Source organism: Scyliorhinus canicula, chromosome 27 (assembly GCF_902713615.1).
Source record: "Scyliorhinus canicula chromosome 27, sScyCan1.1, whole genome shotgun sequence".
Classification (NCBI taxonomy): Eukaryota; Metazoa; Chordata; class Chondrichthyes; order Carcharhiniformes; family Scyliorhinidae; genus Scyliorhinus; species Scyliorhinus canicula.
Window position 1 is genome coordinate 16,371,931 of NC_052172.1, and position 13,644 is coordinate 16,385,574.

General features: G+C 54.7%; 2 protein-coding genes across 4 annotated transcripts; one reads left to right on the forward strand and one right to left on the reverse strand.

Annotated features, from left to right (window-relative positions):
• The first annotated feature begins 494 nt into the window (after positions 1-494).
• LOC119958013 (zinc finger and BTB domain-containing protein 1-like) lies at positions 495-5,934 on the forward strand. Its single transcript, XM_038786272.1, has 2 exons — positions 495-606; positions 2,811-5,934. Exon 2 carries the CDS (start codon positions 2,823-2,825, stop codon positions 4,932-4,934), a length of 2,112 nt encoding a protein of 703 aa, XP_038642200.1. The 5' UTR covers positions 495-606; positions 2,811-2,822; the 3' UTR covers positions 4,935-5,934.
• A 3,709-nt stretch (positions 5,935-9,643) lies between these two features.
• Positions 9,644-13,187, reverse strand: polr1g (RNA polymerase I subunit G). 3 transcript variants are annotated; one of them, XM_038786280.1, is made up of 3 exons: positions 13,140-13,187; positions 11,751-11,898; positions 9,644-10,619 (listed from the first exon to the last, which is right to left on the reverse strand). In XM_038786280.1, exons 1-3 carry the CDS (start codon positions 13,153-13,155, stop codon positions 10,031-10,033), a joined length of 753 nt encoding a protein of 250 aa, XP_038642208.1. In that variant the 5' UTR covers positions 13,156-13,187; the 3' UTR covers positions 9,644-10,030. The 3 variants fall into 3 exon arrangements, with proteins under 3 accessions (XP_038642208.1, XP_038642209.1, XP_038642210.1); XM_038786281.1 differs by having other exon boundaries at positions 11,751-11,899; positions 13,144-13,180; XM_038786282.1 differs by having other exon boundaries at positions 11,751-11,899; positions 13,147-13,170.
• Positions 13,188-13,644: the final 457 nt, after the last annotated feature.

Consider the following 13,644-nt stretch of genomic DNA (forward strand, 5'->3'; position numbering starts at 1 on the left):
GTGTGGAGTTTGCACATTCTCCCCGTGTCTGCGTGGGTTTCGCCCCCACAACCCAAAGATGTTCCCAAACCCAAAGGGGCTGGTTTAGCTCACTGGGCTAAATCGCTGGCTTTCAAAGCAGGCCTGCAGCACGGTTCGATTCCTGTACTAGCCTCCCCGAACAGGCACCGGAATGTGGCGACCAGGGGCTTTTCACAGTCACTTCATTGAAGCCTACTCGTGACAATAAGCGATTTTCATTTCATTTCATGTGTAGGCTAGGTGGATTGGCCACGCTAAATTGCCTCTTAATTGGAAAAAATGAATTGGGTACTCTAAATTTAAAAAAAAAAATTTATATGATTAAGGGCTATCACATCCCTCCCAGAGTGTGGATTCCAGGGCTGGAAAGGTCAGCTCCAATGTTGGGGGAGCCAGTGTTTTGAGCAGAGAAACTACAACTCCCGGCGTGCAGCGGGCCGCGGCGGTGCGCACCGCGCATGTGCGGCCAGCCACCGGAAGTGCTTGGAGCGTTGGCCCGGGAGGGAGGCCTGGCTGAGCAGCTGTCACTCAGACTGTAGCAATTCACTCTGCAGCGGGAGAGCAGCAGAAAGCGGCGGAGGGCAGGTGAGTTCCCACCGGGGGGGGGGGGGGGGGGGGGTGAATCGGGGGTCGATGCAGGGTCCTCACGGGCGCCGGAGCCATCCGGTTTGAATGGAGCAGGTCGTGCAAAAAAAACCACACACACACACACACACAAAAACATCCCCACGTTTCCACACAAAAGCCTCGGCAGGAGGTCAGCGCGGACCCGAACATGCCGCGGCCCCGCCGTGCCATTGCACCCTTCTGGATGGGCCGATCGGTTGCTCTGCCCCACAAAAAGGGTATGGTGCAAGTGGGCAAAGGGGTGTGTGACTGGGTACAACTGGGCAAAGGGGGGGGGTACGATTGGGCAAAGAGGGAGGGGGCAGGGTACGATTGGGTAAAGGAGGGGAGGAGCGGGGTACAAATGGGCAAAGGGGGCGGGAATGGGGTATAATTGGGCAAAGGGGAGGGAATGGGGTACAATTGGGCAAAGGGGGAGGGGGCAGGGTACGATTGGGCAAAGGGGGAGGGAATGGGGTACAATTGGGCAAAGAAGATGGGGAGCGGGGCTCAATTGGGCAAATAATCATAGAATCCCTATTGTACATTCGGTCCATCGGGTCTGAACCGGCTCTCTGAAAGAGCACCTTACCGCGACCCACTACCCTGCCCTATCCCTGTAATTCCACCTAACCACATCTTTGGACTGGATAATACTTGGTTGATTCCTATCGGTTAGTCAAGGAAGAGTGTTTTTTAAAAAAAAATTTAGATTAGCCAATTATTTTTTCCAATTAGGGGGCAATTTAGCGTGGCCAATCCACCTACTCTGCACATTTTTGGGTTGTGGGGGCGAAACCCACGCAGACACGGGGAGAATGTGCAAACTCCACACGGACAGTGACCCAGAGCCGGGATCGAACCTGGGACCTCAGCGCCGTGAGGCGGTTGTGCTAACCACTAGGCCACCGTGCTGCCCTAAGGAAGAGTGTTTGACTGATATTGGTGGAGGGGGTTTGAAAGCAGGAATATTTACTGGTCAAATCCCACGGTAGTTGGTGGAATCAGTTGATAAATCAGGAATATGAAGCGAGTCTCAGTAAGGGTGACCCTAAACCTGTCATTGAATGTCGTAAAAACCCTTTGAGGGAAAGCAAGGAAATCTGCCGTCCTTACCCGGTCTGGCCTTCACGTGACTCAAGACCCACAGCGATGGGGTTGACTCTTAACTGTCCCTCTGGAATGGCCGAGCGAGACACTCAGTTCAGGGGGATGGGGCGCACGCTGGGACAGCGATTAGCACTACTGCCTCACAGCGCCAGAGTCCTGGGCTCGATTCCCAGCTTGGGGTCACTGTGGAGTCTGCACGTTCTCCCTGTGTCTGCAGGGGTTGCCTCCGGGTGCTCCGGTTTCCTCCCACAGACCAAACCCGTGCAGGTTAGGTGGGGTTGGCCGTTGTAAAATTGCCCCTTAGTGTTCCAAGGATGTGTAGGTTAGCAAAGAGAAAATGCTGGAAAATCTCAGCAGGTCTGACAGCATCTGTGGGGAGAGAAAAGAGCTGCCGTTGCGGGTCCAGATGAGCCTTTGTCAAAGCTGTGTAAGTCTGGTGGGGTTATGGGGATGGGAAGGGGGGTGCCCTTTCGGAGGGTGGGTGCACTCGATGGGCCGAATGGCCCCCTTCTGCAGTGTAGGGATTCTATGATTGTTGGCCGTGGTAGTGACATAAATATTCCATGAAAGAAAACACTTTAAAAAAGCCTCCAAACCTGGCTTCTTGAACATCCCCCCCACAGTGTTCTTCGCTGAACTATAGGTGGGAAGGTCGTACAGGGATTTCTTAACCCTCTCCTGCTTCATAAAATACTCCATAAATCCTCTTCTTTTTAAATAAATTTAGAGTACCAAACCCACCTACCCTGCACATCTTTGGGTTGTGGGGGCGAAACCCACGCAGACACGGGGAGAATGTGCAAACTCCACACGGACAGTGACCAAGAGCCGGGATCGAACCTGGGACCTCAGCGCCGTGAGGCCGCAGTGCTAACCACTGCACCATCGTGCTGCCCTTACTCCATAAATCCTACTGGCTTCACCAAGCTTTTGGCCACCTGTCCTTGTACCTATTGTGTGGCTGATGTTAGATTTTTCCTCCGTGTTTTATATGTTTATAGAGTTCTTGCTCTCAGCTGGAAGTGTTTGTGTCGGACGTTGTTATTAACGGTGGGGTTTCTGGTCTGTTTTAGGTGACGGGCAGAATGCAGACGTGCAGCCACAGCGAGCATGTGCTGCAGCAACTCTGCTCCCAACTGGAGTACGGCTTCCTGTGCGACTGCTCCATTGCCGTGGGCGACGTCCACTTTCGGGCCCACCGGGTGGTGCTGGCGGCCTGCAGCTCGTACTTCCACAGACTCTTTGTCAACCAGCCGGAGGAGGCCTCACAGGTGGTGCTGAGCTCGCAGGCCGTCAGCCCTGACCACTTCGACCTAATCCTGCAGCTGATGTACACCGGCCGCCTGGACTCTTCGCCTTCCGACCCGGAGCGGTTCAGGGCCTCGCTCAGCTTCCTGAAACTTTACAATGCGGCTTTGTTTCCCGCCCCGGCGGCCGAGGCAGCGCCGAGGGAGAGGCAGAGCGAGGAGGGGGCTCCCCTCGCCTCCAGCGATAGCGACCCGCTCGTCCTTGGTGCCGGGCTGGACAAGGACCAATGTACGCCCGCCGCACCGCCGGTCAAGCAAAATGACCAGGCCCCGATATCCATCAAAGCCGAGACCCCGGAGGTTACGCAGGAATTACAAAAGCTACTGTGCCGCCACTGCGACTTGGCATTCGAGGAGCAGCAGGGCCTGAGTGAGCACCTTCAGAGCCACGCGGAGAAGCCGTGTCACTGCCCGCACTGTGGCCTGGCCTTTGACTGCACCCAACGGCTGCTGGAGCACGTCACCAGCTGCCTGCCCCCCAGGGAAGTGGAGGAAGACCCGAAGGCGGTGGAGGGTTGGAGCGTCGCCCCCGAGGTGAAGCGGGAAGCAGAGCTGGCCGAGAGGCCGGGGGGAGACAGCTGCTCCGAGAGCCAGGAGGCAGCAGGCAAGGACGCGGGGCCTCCTGGCCTGAAGTGGCCGAAGGTGGAAGACCCCGAGGAGGAGGAGCAGGCGCCCCTGGTTCTGGAACTCAGCGGCGTCACCGTGGTGAGAGTTGGCGGGGAGGAAGCGGGGGCCGCCTTGCCGCCCCCTCTCTTTGAGCAGGCCGAGGATTACGAGCTGGAGGAGGGCGAAGTGAGGTTCCCGGGCGATGACGACCTGGTGCTGGAGAACGCCCGGGAAGGCGGCTTCTTCAGCAGCTCCGACAGCAGCCTGGACGGCGACAGTGAGCTTTCGGAGCAGACCGAGCTGAGCGAAGACGAGGACACGCCGGGCAGCGAGGGGCCCAGGGCACCACCAATGGCGTCCGCCGCCAGAGGCTTTCCTGACCACCACACCTGCAGTATCGTTGGCACGGAGGAGCGCAAGGTGTTGCGGCGGCGGGGGAAAGGGTGGCGCTGCCAGGCATGTGATGGCTGCCACCCCTCGGAGGATCAACCGATGAGCCAGCTGGGGGCGAGAAAGGCCGGTGGGAAGAAAAATGGCATAGCCACCCGCTCCTCTTCACGGCGCTGTGTACCAGAGTATCGTGGGTGCCATGGCAGCGGTCAGCAGCACAAGCGCCAGGACCCAGGTTTAGAAAGGATACAGTCTGTGGAGTGCCGGCTGGCCAAAGGGTCCAAGGCGCCAGCCAGCAGCAAGAAGGGGTCAGAAGGGGCGCCGGGCAAACCCGTCCGGGCGTCTCACTGCAAAAAGGGCGGCAAGGCTTCAGAGGGGAAGCAGCAACGCCATCTCGGCAAAACAGCGGCCGGCTCGAGGAAACAAAAACGATTGCGCAAACACTCCTGCGAGGTTTGTGGGAAAGGCTTCCTCAAGCGAGGCCACTTGACTCAACACTTGGCCGCCCACGGCAAGGAGAGGCGGTTCTTCTGCCAGGTGTGTGGGCAGGGGTACCCGCGGGAGCGCGAGCTGCGGCTCCACGTGGCCACGCACACCGGCACCGCCCGCTACGAGTGCCAGCTCTGCGGCCTGGGGAACGAGCGGAAACACAGGCACCTCCGCCACATGACCTGCCACCTGACCCAGGGCCAGGCTCTGTGCCAGGTCTGCTTCGAGATTGTCCTCAGTGCGGCCGACCTGGAGCAACACCTCGAAAGCCACTTCTACCCCTGTGGGACGTGCGGTGAGAAGTTCAAGCTGAAGAAGGACATGGTGACGCATGGTACCAGCTGCTGGGTAAAGAGGTTGTTGGATTCTGAACTGGACACGTCTTCGGGTCATCCAAACAAATAAGCCATCGTTGTAATACAGAATCTCCCACTGCATTGTTGGCTTATTGAGTGAGCTGTACGAAACAGGAAGATTTTAGGTTTGACTTCTTGCCCTGTTGGTGAGTTAGCCTCTCTTGAACAGGTAGAGGGATGGGGTAGGATTGGCTATGACTGATTACAGTATCCCTGCTTCCATGGGTTGGGGGGGGGGGGAGGGGGGTTGAGATCATCCCGGGATTTGCATTTTCCATCCCTGTGAACCTCTTCAGGGACAAGGAAGCGGATTGCACCTGGATCGCAGAGCGATGAGACACTCTTATGTGGAAGCGAAGGGCTTTCGGACAGAGGGCATACCCACGTGGAGCTGGAGTGTGGGCAGTTGGCTGGGGAACTGCCCCATGCCGTGTCTGCGTGCCCTTCCCCGCCACCTGCTGCTACACTCGTACTGTGGCTCTCCTCTCCTTGCCGCATATCATCGTGCTGGTCCTCCCATCCAACTCCTTGGCTCCCGTTTGTGTTTTTAAATCCCGGTTGATTACAAGTGCATCTTCGGGGCGCAAGTCACCACAGGGGGCACGAGGTGGGTGATTGGTAAATTTAAAGAGACGGGGCTGAACTAGGGCAGGATTGAATTCGGATGACTGTCCTTCCCCAGAAAGAAATCTTCCAACCCCTTACCCGTTCATACAAACTGCCCTACTGTTGACACTATAGGGAAGTGGGGGAAATCAGCCAGGGACCCGTGCGGAGCCTGTATGCCAATGAGGAGCCAGTGGCATCTGTGGAGGAGGTGGGGGCATAGGGAGACACACACTGGCACAGTTGGTGATCTTTGCCCGATGTCGGTATCTGCTCAGTTGTACGACACGTGGGTCTAATTCACGGGCAGAGATGTGAAAACACAACTTGAGTTTTTGTTTTTTAAACAGAACATTCATTTGTAGATTTGAGTTTTTTTTAAACATTACTTGTTGATTTAAGGGCCTTATGTTTGAATTAAAAGAAAAAACTATTCATGATGATGTCTTTTCTTTTGGGTTTTTATGTTTTGAGCGGAAATATTTTAAAAATAAATTTAGAGTACCCAATTCATTTTTCCAATTAAGGGGCAATTTAACGTGGCCAATCCACCTACTCTGCACATCTTTGGGTTGTGGGTGGGGGCGAAACCCACGCAAACACGGGGAGAATGTGCAAACTCCACACGGACGGTGACCCAGAGCCGGGATCGAACCCGGGACCTCAGCGCCTCGAGACTGCAGTGCTAACCCACTGCACCACCGTGCTGCCTCGAGCGGAAATGTTGAAGCCTTCAGCTGCGATCTGGCCTGCAGACTTGCTCAAGCTTGACCTTTCCAACCACAGTAACGCCCAGTTGCTTAGCCCTCCCTGTCGGTTCAGTAATACAACCTCAATCGGTCTCCCCCACATGGGGCTCATTACCCCTTGCACTGTCACGACGGCACCTGCTCAGTTAGAACCCACCATTACCAGCTATAGCTTGACTGACAATGCAGCTTCCTCCTACTGTTGCACGTCTTGTCCCAGCCCTGTTAGTGAATATATCTCAACCGATGTTATTCCATCTCCCTCATACTTAGTAGGGTGGCACAGTGGTTAGCACTGCCGCCTCACAGCTCCAGGGACCCAGGTTCGATTCCAGCCTCGGTTTACTGTCTGTGTGAAGTTTGCACTTTCTCCCCGTGTCTGCGTGGGTTTCCTCCGGGTGCTCCGGTTTCTTCCCACGGTCCAAAGATGTGCGGGTTAGGTGGATTGGCCGTGATAAATTGCCTTAGTGTCCAAAAGATTAGACTGGGTTATGGGGATGGCTAAAGTAGGGGGTGCTCTTTCCAAGGGCCAGTGCAGACTCAATGGGCCGAATAGCCACATTCTGCGCTGTGGGGATTTTATGATAACCTCTCCCCCTAACGTCCTGTTTTACAGATTTGTATCCGTACCATCATTAATCCAGCTTCCAGGGTAAGAGGGGAGATGAGAGTTACTGCCCTCGACATCAAGGCAGCATTTGACCGAGTGTGGCATCAAGGAGCCCTAAACAAAACTAGAATCGCTGGGAAGATGATTGGGGTTGTTGAAGGTCAATCATCTCAGCTCCAATCCACCTAACCTGCACATCTTTGGATTGTGGGGGTGAGACCCACGCAGAACGTTCAAACTTCACATTGACAGTGACCCGGGGCCGGGATCGAACCTGGGACCTCGGCGCCGTGAGGCAGCAGGGCTAACCCCACTGTCTGCACCCCCTGGGGATGTTTGCTGATGACTGCACAATGTTCAGCACCATTAGGGGCCGCACGGTAGCATGGTGGTTAGCATAAATGCTTCACAGCTCCAGGGTCCCAGGTTCGATTCCCGGCTGGGTCACTGTCTGTGCGGAGTCTGCACGTCCTCCCCGTGTGTGCGTGGGTTTCCTCCGGGTGCTCCGGTTTCCTCCCACAGTCCAAAGATGTGCGGGTTAGGTGGATTGGCCATGCTAAATTGTCCGTAGTGTCCTAAAAAGTAAGGTGGGGGGGTTTTGTTGGGTTACGGGTATAGGGTGGATACATGGGTTTGAGTAGGGTGATCATTGCTCGGCACAACATCGAGGGCCGAAGGGCCTGTTCTGTGCTGTTCTATGTTCTATTCACAACTCTTCAGGTACTGAAGCAGTCCATGTCCAAATGCAGCAAAGCCCGGGACAATATCCAGGCTTAGGCTGTCAAGTGGCAAAATAACATTTGTGCCGCACAAGTGTCAGGCGATGACCATCTCCAATAAGAGACCATCTAAACATGGCCCCTTGACATTCAATGGCATTACCATCACTGAATCCCCCACTATCAACATCCTGGGGGTTACCATTAAATTGGTAATGTTTATTGTCACAAGTAGGCTTACATTAACACTGCAATGAAATTACTGTGAAAAGCCCCTAGTTGCCATATTCCGTCGCCTGTTCGGGTACACTGAGGGGGAATTCAGAATGTCCAATTCACCTAACAAGCACGTGTTTCAGGACTTGTGGGAGGAAACCGGAGGGAACCCACGCAGACAGGGGGAGAACGTGCAGGCTCCGCACAGACTGTGACCCAAAATGGGAATTGAACCCGAAACCCTGGAGCTGTCAAGCAACAGTGCTAACTACTGTGCTACCGTGCCGTCCAATTGACCAGAAATGGAACTGGACCAGCCATATAAATACTGTGGCTACAGGAGCAGGTCAGAGGCTGGGAATCCTGCGGCGAGCAATTTGCCACCTGACTCCCCAAAGCCTGTCCATCTACAAGTCAGAATACAGTCCACTTGCGATGGCTGAGTGAATCTCCAACACTTGACACCATCCAGGACAAAGCAACCCCGCTTGATTGGCACCTCGTCAACCACCTTAACCATTCACTCCCTCCACCACTGATGCACAGTAGCAGCCGTGTGTCCTGTTGGAACTCCCAAGGCCCCTTTCAAACCCTCAACCGTGACCACCTAGACGACAAGGGCAGCAGACACAGGGGGAAAACACCATCATTTGGAGGTTCCCCATGGTCAACACAGTAGCACAGTGGTTAGCACAGTTGCTTAACAGCTCCAGGGTCTCTGGTTCGATTCCCGGCTTGAGTTACTGTCTCTGCGGAGTCTGCACGTTCTCCCTGTGTCTGCGTGGGTTTCCTCCGGGTGCTCCGGTTTCCTCCCACAGTCCAAAGATGTGCAGGTTAGGTGGATTGGCCATGCTAAGTTGCCCTTAGTGTTCAAAAGATTAGGTGGGGTTACGGGGATAGGGTGGAGGTGTGGCCTCAGGTAGGGTGCTCTTTCCAAGGGCTGGTGCAGACTCGATGGGCCGAATGGCCTCCACCTGCACTGTAAATTCTGTGATTCTAAGTCACTCACCATCCTGACTTGGAAATATATCGGCTGTTCCTTCACTGTCCCTGGGACAAAATCCTGGTACTCTCTCCCTAACAGCACTGTGGGTGTACCTACACAACAGGGACTGCAGCGGCTCAAGAAAGCGGCTCACCACCACCTTCTCAAGGGGCAATGCGGGATGAGCGCTAAATGCTGGCCTAGCCAGCGTTGTCCACATTGCATTAACGAACAAAGATAAACTCTAGTCTCAACACCAATTCCCACAGCCCGTGAACAAGGTTTTAAAATAGGAAAGCACACAGGAGGCCATTCAGCCCCTCGAACCTGCTTCACCGTTCAATAAGATCATGGCTGATCCAAGTGTGGCTTCAACACCACTTCCTGCCGGTCCATATAACCCCCGACTCCCCTGTCAATCACGAATCTATCTAACTCGGCCTTGAATATATTCAGGTGACCCAGCCCCCCTCCCCCCCCCCACTGCTCTCAGAGAGAATTCTAAAGATTAACGACCTTCCGAGAGGAAATTCCTCCTCGGCTCCGTCTGAAATGGGAAATCCTTTATTTTTAAACGGTGCCATCCTCGCAGGACAGCACCCCGTCGAGCCCCCGCCTCGCAATCCTATAGGTTTCAATGAGGTCACTCTCAATTCTTCTGAACGGCAATGAGAGGCGGCTCAACTTCTCCTCCCGAGACAAACCCCTTCACCCCAGGCGTCAGCCTTCTCGGAATGTTACAGTTAGATCTCGACTGATCCGCATGTTGACTCTTATTATCCCAACTTGGTCTCACGATATTTGGCTTGAGGGAATGGAGGCAAGCTACTGAACGTAATCGAAGGTGTCTTGTCAGGATTAACAGCACAGCAATTCCAATTCACACTCCCACTGCGAGTTTTATTCTTCTGCAAAGAAAACATTATAAATTTGATGGGGGTGGGGGCTTCAGTGTACAAAAGGATTACATCTGGGCAGATTCAGCAGTCTGTGAGGAGGAACATAGATATTTGGGGAACAAAGACAGCGAGGTGGAGAAGCTGCACTGTGATTGCGGAGTTTGTCTGGGTGTGACGTCACACAAGTATTGCAAATGAGAAAATATACATTCAGACCAAAAGCCCCAAAGTGTTGGATGAGGGTAAGAAACAGCCTGTCAAAGTATACAGCGAAAATGCTGCCCATACTGCCCCATGTACCTCAGGTCACATGGTTTAATATTTTTCAACGGGTAAAGTCCTTGTGTGTTACAGTCAACCATTAATGTTTATCTTTTTTCTTCTTTTTCTTCTTGTGACCCACCTCCCAGGGCACAGTCTGTGGGATCTCGGCCTCTTTGTGTTTTCTCCTTTTCTTCTCCCGCTTTCTGTGTCCGAGCTCCACCGATCCGGTGTCTGAGTGTTCGAAGGCAGCTTCTTCCTGCTCTGGCTCGTGCCCGCTGACCGCCACCGTATTCGCCCCCTTCCTCCTCTTGGCCAGGGGCTCCCCCTGGTCACCGAGCTCCGGCGCCACGGCCGAGTCGCCGCGGCGTTTCCGTGGCAGCCGCCAGGGCACGGCCGCGCCGAAAGGCTGGAACCTCAGCTTCAAGCCCGGCGGGATGCTGGGCGCCGGGCTGACGGGGATGGAGCGCAGCCCCTCGCTCCCGGACGGATCCTCCCAGCTCTCTCCGATGGTGATGCACCCGGCAAACGGTGGACAGCTCTCGCCGTGGCCTTCCTTCTCCAGGGGGAGGACCAGACTGACCCCTTCTGCTCCGCCGGACGTGCCAAACACGTTGTACAGTTTGTCCCTGTATGTCTTTGACTTGAGTGTCTGAAAACCGACCAACGGGATCTTCCTTCCGGAGAAACTGAAATAGAAAATTAGTAAAAACGTATCGAGCTGTTAGGTCCAAGTGCAAATAAAAGTCTCTCTGTTTGCATACCATCAGGTAACAATATTGTACCTAGAAACCACCTCAAGTGGATCAGCACATTCCAAAATGTATATGTCAACAACGTACTTTTTCAAGCAGTCACTGTTGATATGTAGGAAGTGTGGCAGGCGATTTGCACACAGCAAGATCCCACAAATAACTTGATAAAGACCAGATCATTTTAAAAAAAATAACTGTGTTTGCAGGATAAATATCAACCAGGACAGTGGGGAGAATGCACTGCTCTTTGAGCTTGTCACACGCTCTTTCACCTTAAGAAGTCTTACAACACCAGGTTAAAGTCCAACAGGTTTGTTTCAAACACGAGCTTTCGGAGCACGGCTCCTTCTTCAGGAGCTCCTTCCTCCTTCTGAAGAAGGAGCCGTGCTCCGAAAGCTCGTGTTTGAAACAAACCTGTTGGACTTTAACCTGGTGTTGTAAGACTTCTTACTGTGCTCACCCCAGTCCAACGCCGGCATCTCCACATCATGGCTCTTTCACCTTGACCTTGGTTTAACAATTTGAAATGTTCATTCACAGGATGTGACCGTCGCTGGCTCGACCAGCATTTTCCCCCATCCCTAACTGTCCCTCAAGAAGGTGGTGCGGAAACTACCACTGCAGGCCGTGTGGCGTACACACACCCACAGTGCTGTTAGGCAGGGCGTTACAGGATTTTGACCCAGCGACAGTGAAAGAACGGTCGATATATTTCCAAGTCAGGATGGTGAGTGACTTGGAGGAGAACCTCCAGATGGTGGTGGCCCCAGTTACCTGCTGCTCTCCTTCCAGATGGCAGCGGTCATGGATTTGTCTCACGAGCACTGGTGAGTTCCCTGTATCCGAAAGTCAATGTTGGGAGCACTGCCTCCATATTTCACCGGACCCATTCCCTTCCCGAGTTAGGGATGGGGGGGGGGGGGGGGGGTGCAGTGCAACCCGCTGACCAACACTCACAGCTGAGTTGTTTCCCCAAGAGCTTTGCATTGTATTTAACAATGAAACTTACACGTTTACAGATGATATCAGTTTCCGCGCATTTCCTCAATCGCCCAGGACACTCACCCGTGGGGATCGAAGTCCGCGGGGGCCTTGATGAGCCAGAGCTCGGTGGAAGGATCGTTCACCTTCTCTGGCGTGAGAGAGCACAATGGCGCACGTGGGCACGGGAGAAATTCCGAAGGGCATTCGAATTTGGTCATCTTACCGGATCCTGAAAATTGAAAAAAAAAAGACAGACTCAGTAGATTGACAAGAACCACCCCTCCAGAAAATACAGGCAATACCAGGAGAAGCCTTGGAATTGAGGGGGGGCAAGGGACACAAAAGAGGACATTTCTCATCCTATCAATCAATCAATCCCCCCTCCACTGAGGATTTCAGTCCAGCTCTGACCATCTCAGAGGTGAAGGTTTTGGGCTGCCCCCTTGCCAATCCCACGGGGGAGGGGTGAGTGTTTTGGTCCATGCCCTCCAACTGCTCCAAGAGGAGTGAAGTTGTTGGTCCATCCCCTTTAACCGTCCCTCACGGGGGAGGCTGGGGGTGTGCGGGTTGGTCTGTTCCCTGTAACGGTCTCCAAACAAGAGGGCAAGGGGTTTGGTCCGTCCTCGATAACCACCCCCATGTTTTGGAGGGGGGGGGGGCGGCTTTGGACCATCCCCATTAACTATTACCAAGGGAGTGAGTGGGGGAGGGGGGATTGGTCTGTCCCCATTCCCCAAGAGAGTTGTGGCAGGAGGGTATGGCCCATCCCGTTTAACTATCCCCACAAGGGAATGGAGGGGACTGGGTCCGGTCCTTTTAACCATCACCCAAAAGAGGGGCGTATTGGTCCGTCCCTTTTAACAGCCCCCCAGGTGAGGGGGGGTATTGGTCCGTCCCCTTTAACCGTCCCCACGTGAGGGGGTTATTGGTCCGTCCCCATTAACCATCCCCAAGTGAGGGGGGTATTGGTCCGTCCCCATTAACCATCCCCAAGTGAGGGGGGTATTGGTCCGTCCCCATTAACCATCCCCAAGTGAGGGGGGTATTGGTGCGTCCCCATTAACCGTCCCCAAGTGAGGGGGTTATTGGTCCGTCCCCTTTAACCGTCCCCAAGTGAGGGGGGTATTGGTCCGTCCCCAAGTGAGGGGGGTATTGGTCCGTCCCCTTTAACCGTCCCCAAGTGAGGGGGTATTGGTCCGTCCCCATTAACCATCCCCAAGTGAGGGGGGTATTGGTCCGTCTCCTTTAACTGCCCCAAGTGAGGGGGGTATTGGTCCGTCTCCTTTAACTGCCCCAAGTGAGGGGGGTATTGGTCCGTCCCCATTAACCATCCCCAAGTGAGGGGGGTATTGGTCCGTCCCCATTAACCATCCCCAAGTGAGGGGGGTATTGGTCCGTCCCCTTTAACCGTCCCCAAGTGAGGGGGGTATTGGTCCGTCCCCCCACCCCCCGGGCGCTCGGATTCCTCACCCGCCGCCGCCGCCATGGCCGCGGCCCGTCTCCCTCGGGGGGGGGGGGGGCACGTGGGGCCTGGACCGCACCATGGCTGTACCGGGGGTGGGGGAGGCGGGAATCCCCCCGCGCTCTACCCTCCGAATGGGACAGTCCGGACCGCACCATGGCTGTCCCCGGGGCGGGGGTATACGGAAATCCCCCCCGCGCTCTCCGCTCCGAATGGGACCGTCCGCCTCCCTCGCACCATTAGCTCCCCCCTTAATAATCGGAATGGGACGTCCTGCGGCCCGCTCTTCAAGCCGAGTGCTGGGTCAGTCCACTCGGACCGGAGGGGGGAGGCTGTCAATATCCACATTGCTATCTTTTCAGGGACAATATTCGCTAAGGATGAGGTGGCGGAGGGTTATATTTTTAATATAATCGATTAAAAGTCACCTGGGTTTCTTTTCGCGCTTAAATTCTATCTTTGAATGCACTTCGCGGCCAGTACGGGTCCTTAAAGGGATGGTGCACCCTCCCC

Excerpts from the sequence above, each read along its gene's own strand:
- LOC119958013 (XM_038786272.1), top strand. The coding sequence starts at position 2,823 with ATGCAGACGTGCAGCCACAGCGAGCATGTGCTGCAGCAACTCTGCTCC.
- polr1g (XM_038786280.1), bottom strand. Across the intron at positions 10,620-11,750 it reads GCGGACTTCGATCCCCACGG|TTTCTCCGGAAGGAAGATCC; the intron begins GTGAGTGTCCTG and ends TTTCTATTTCAG.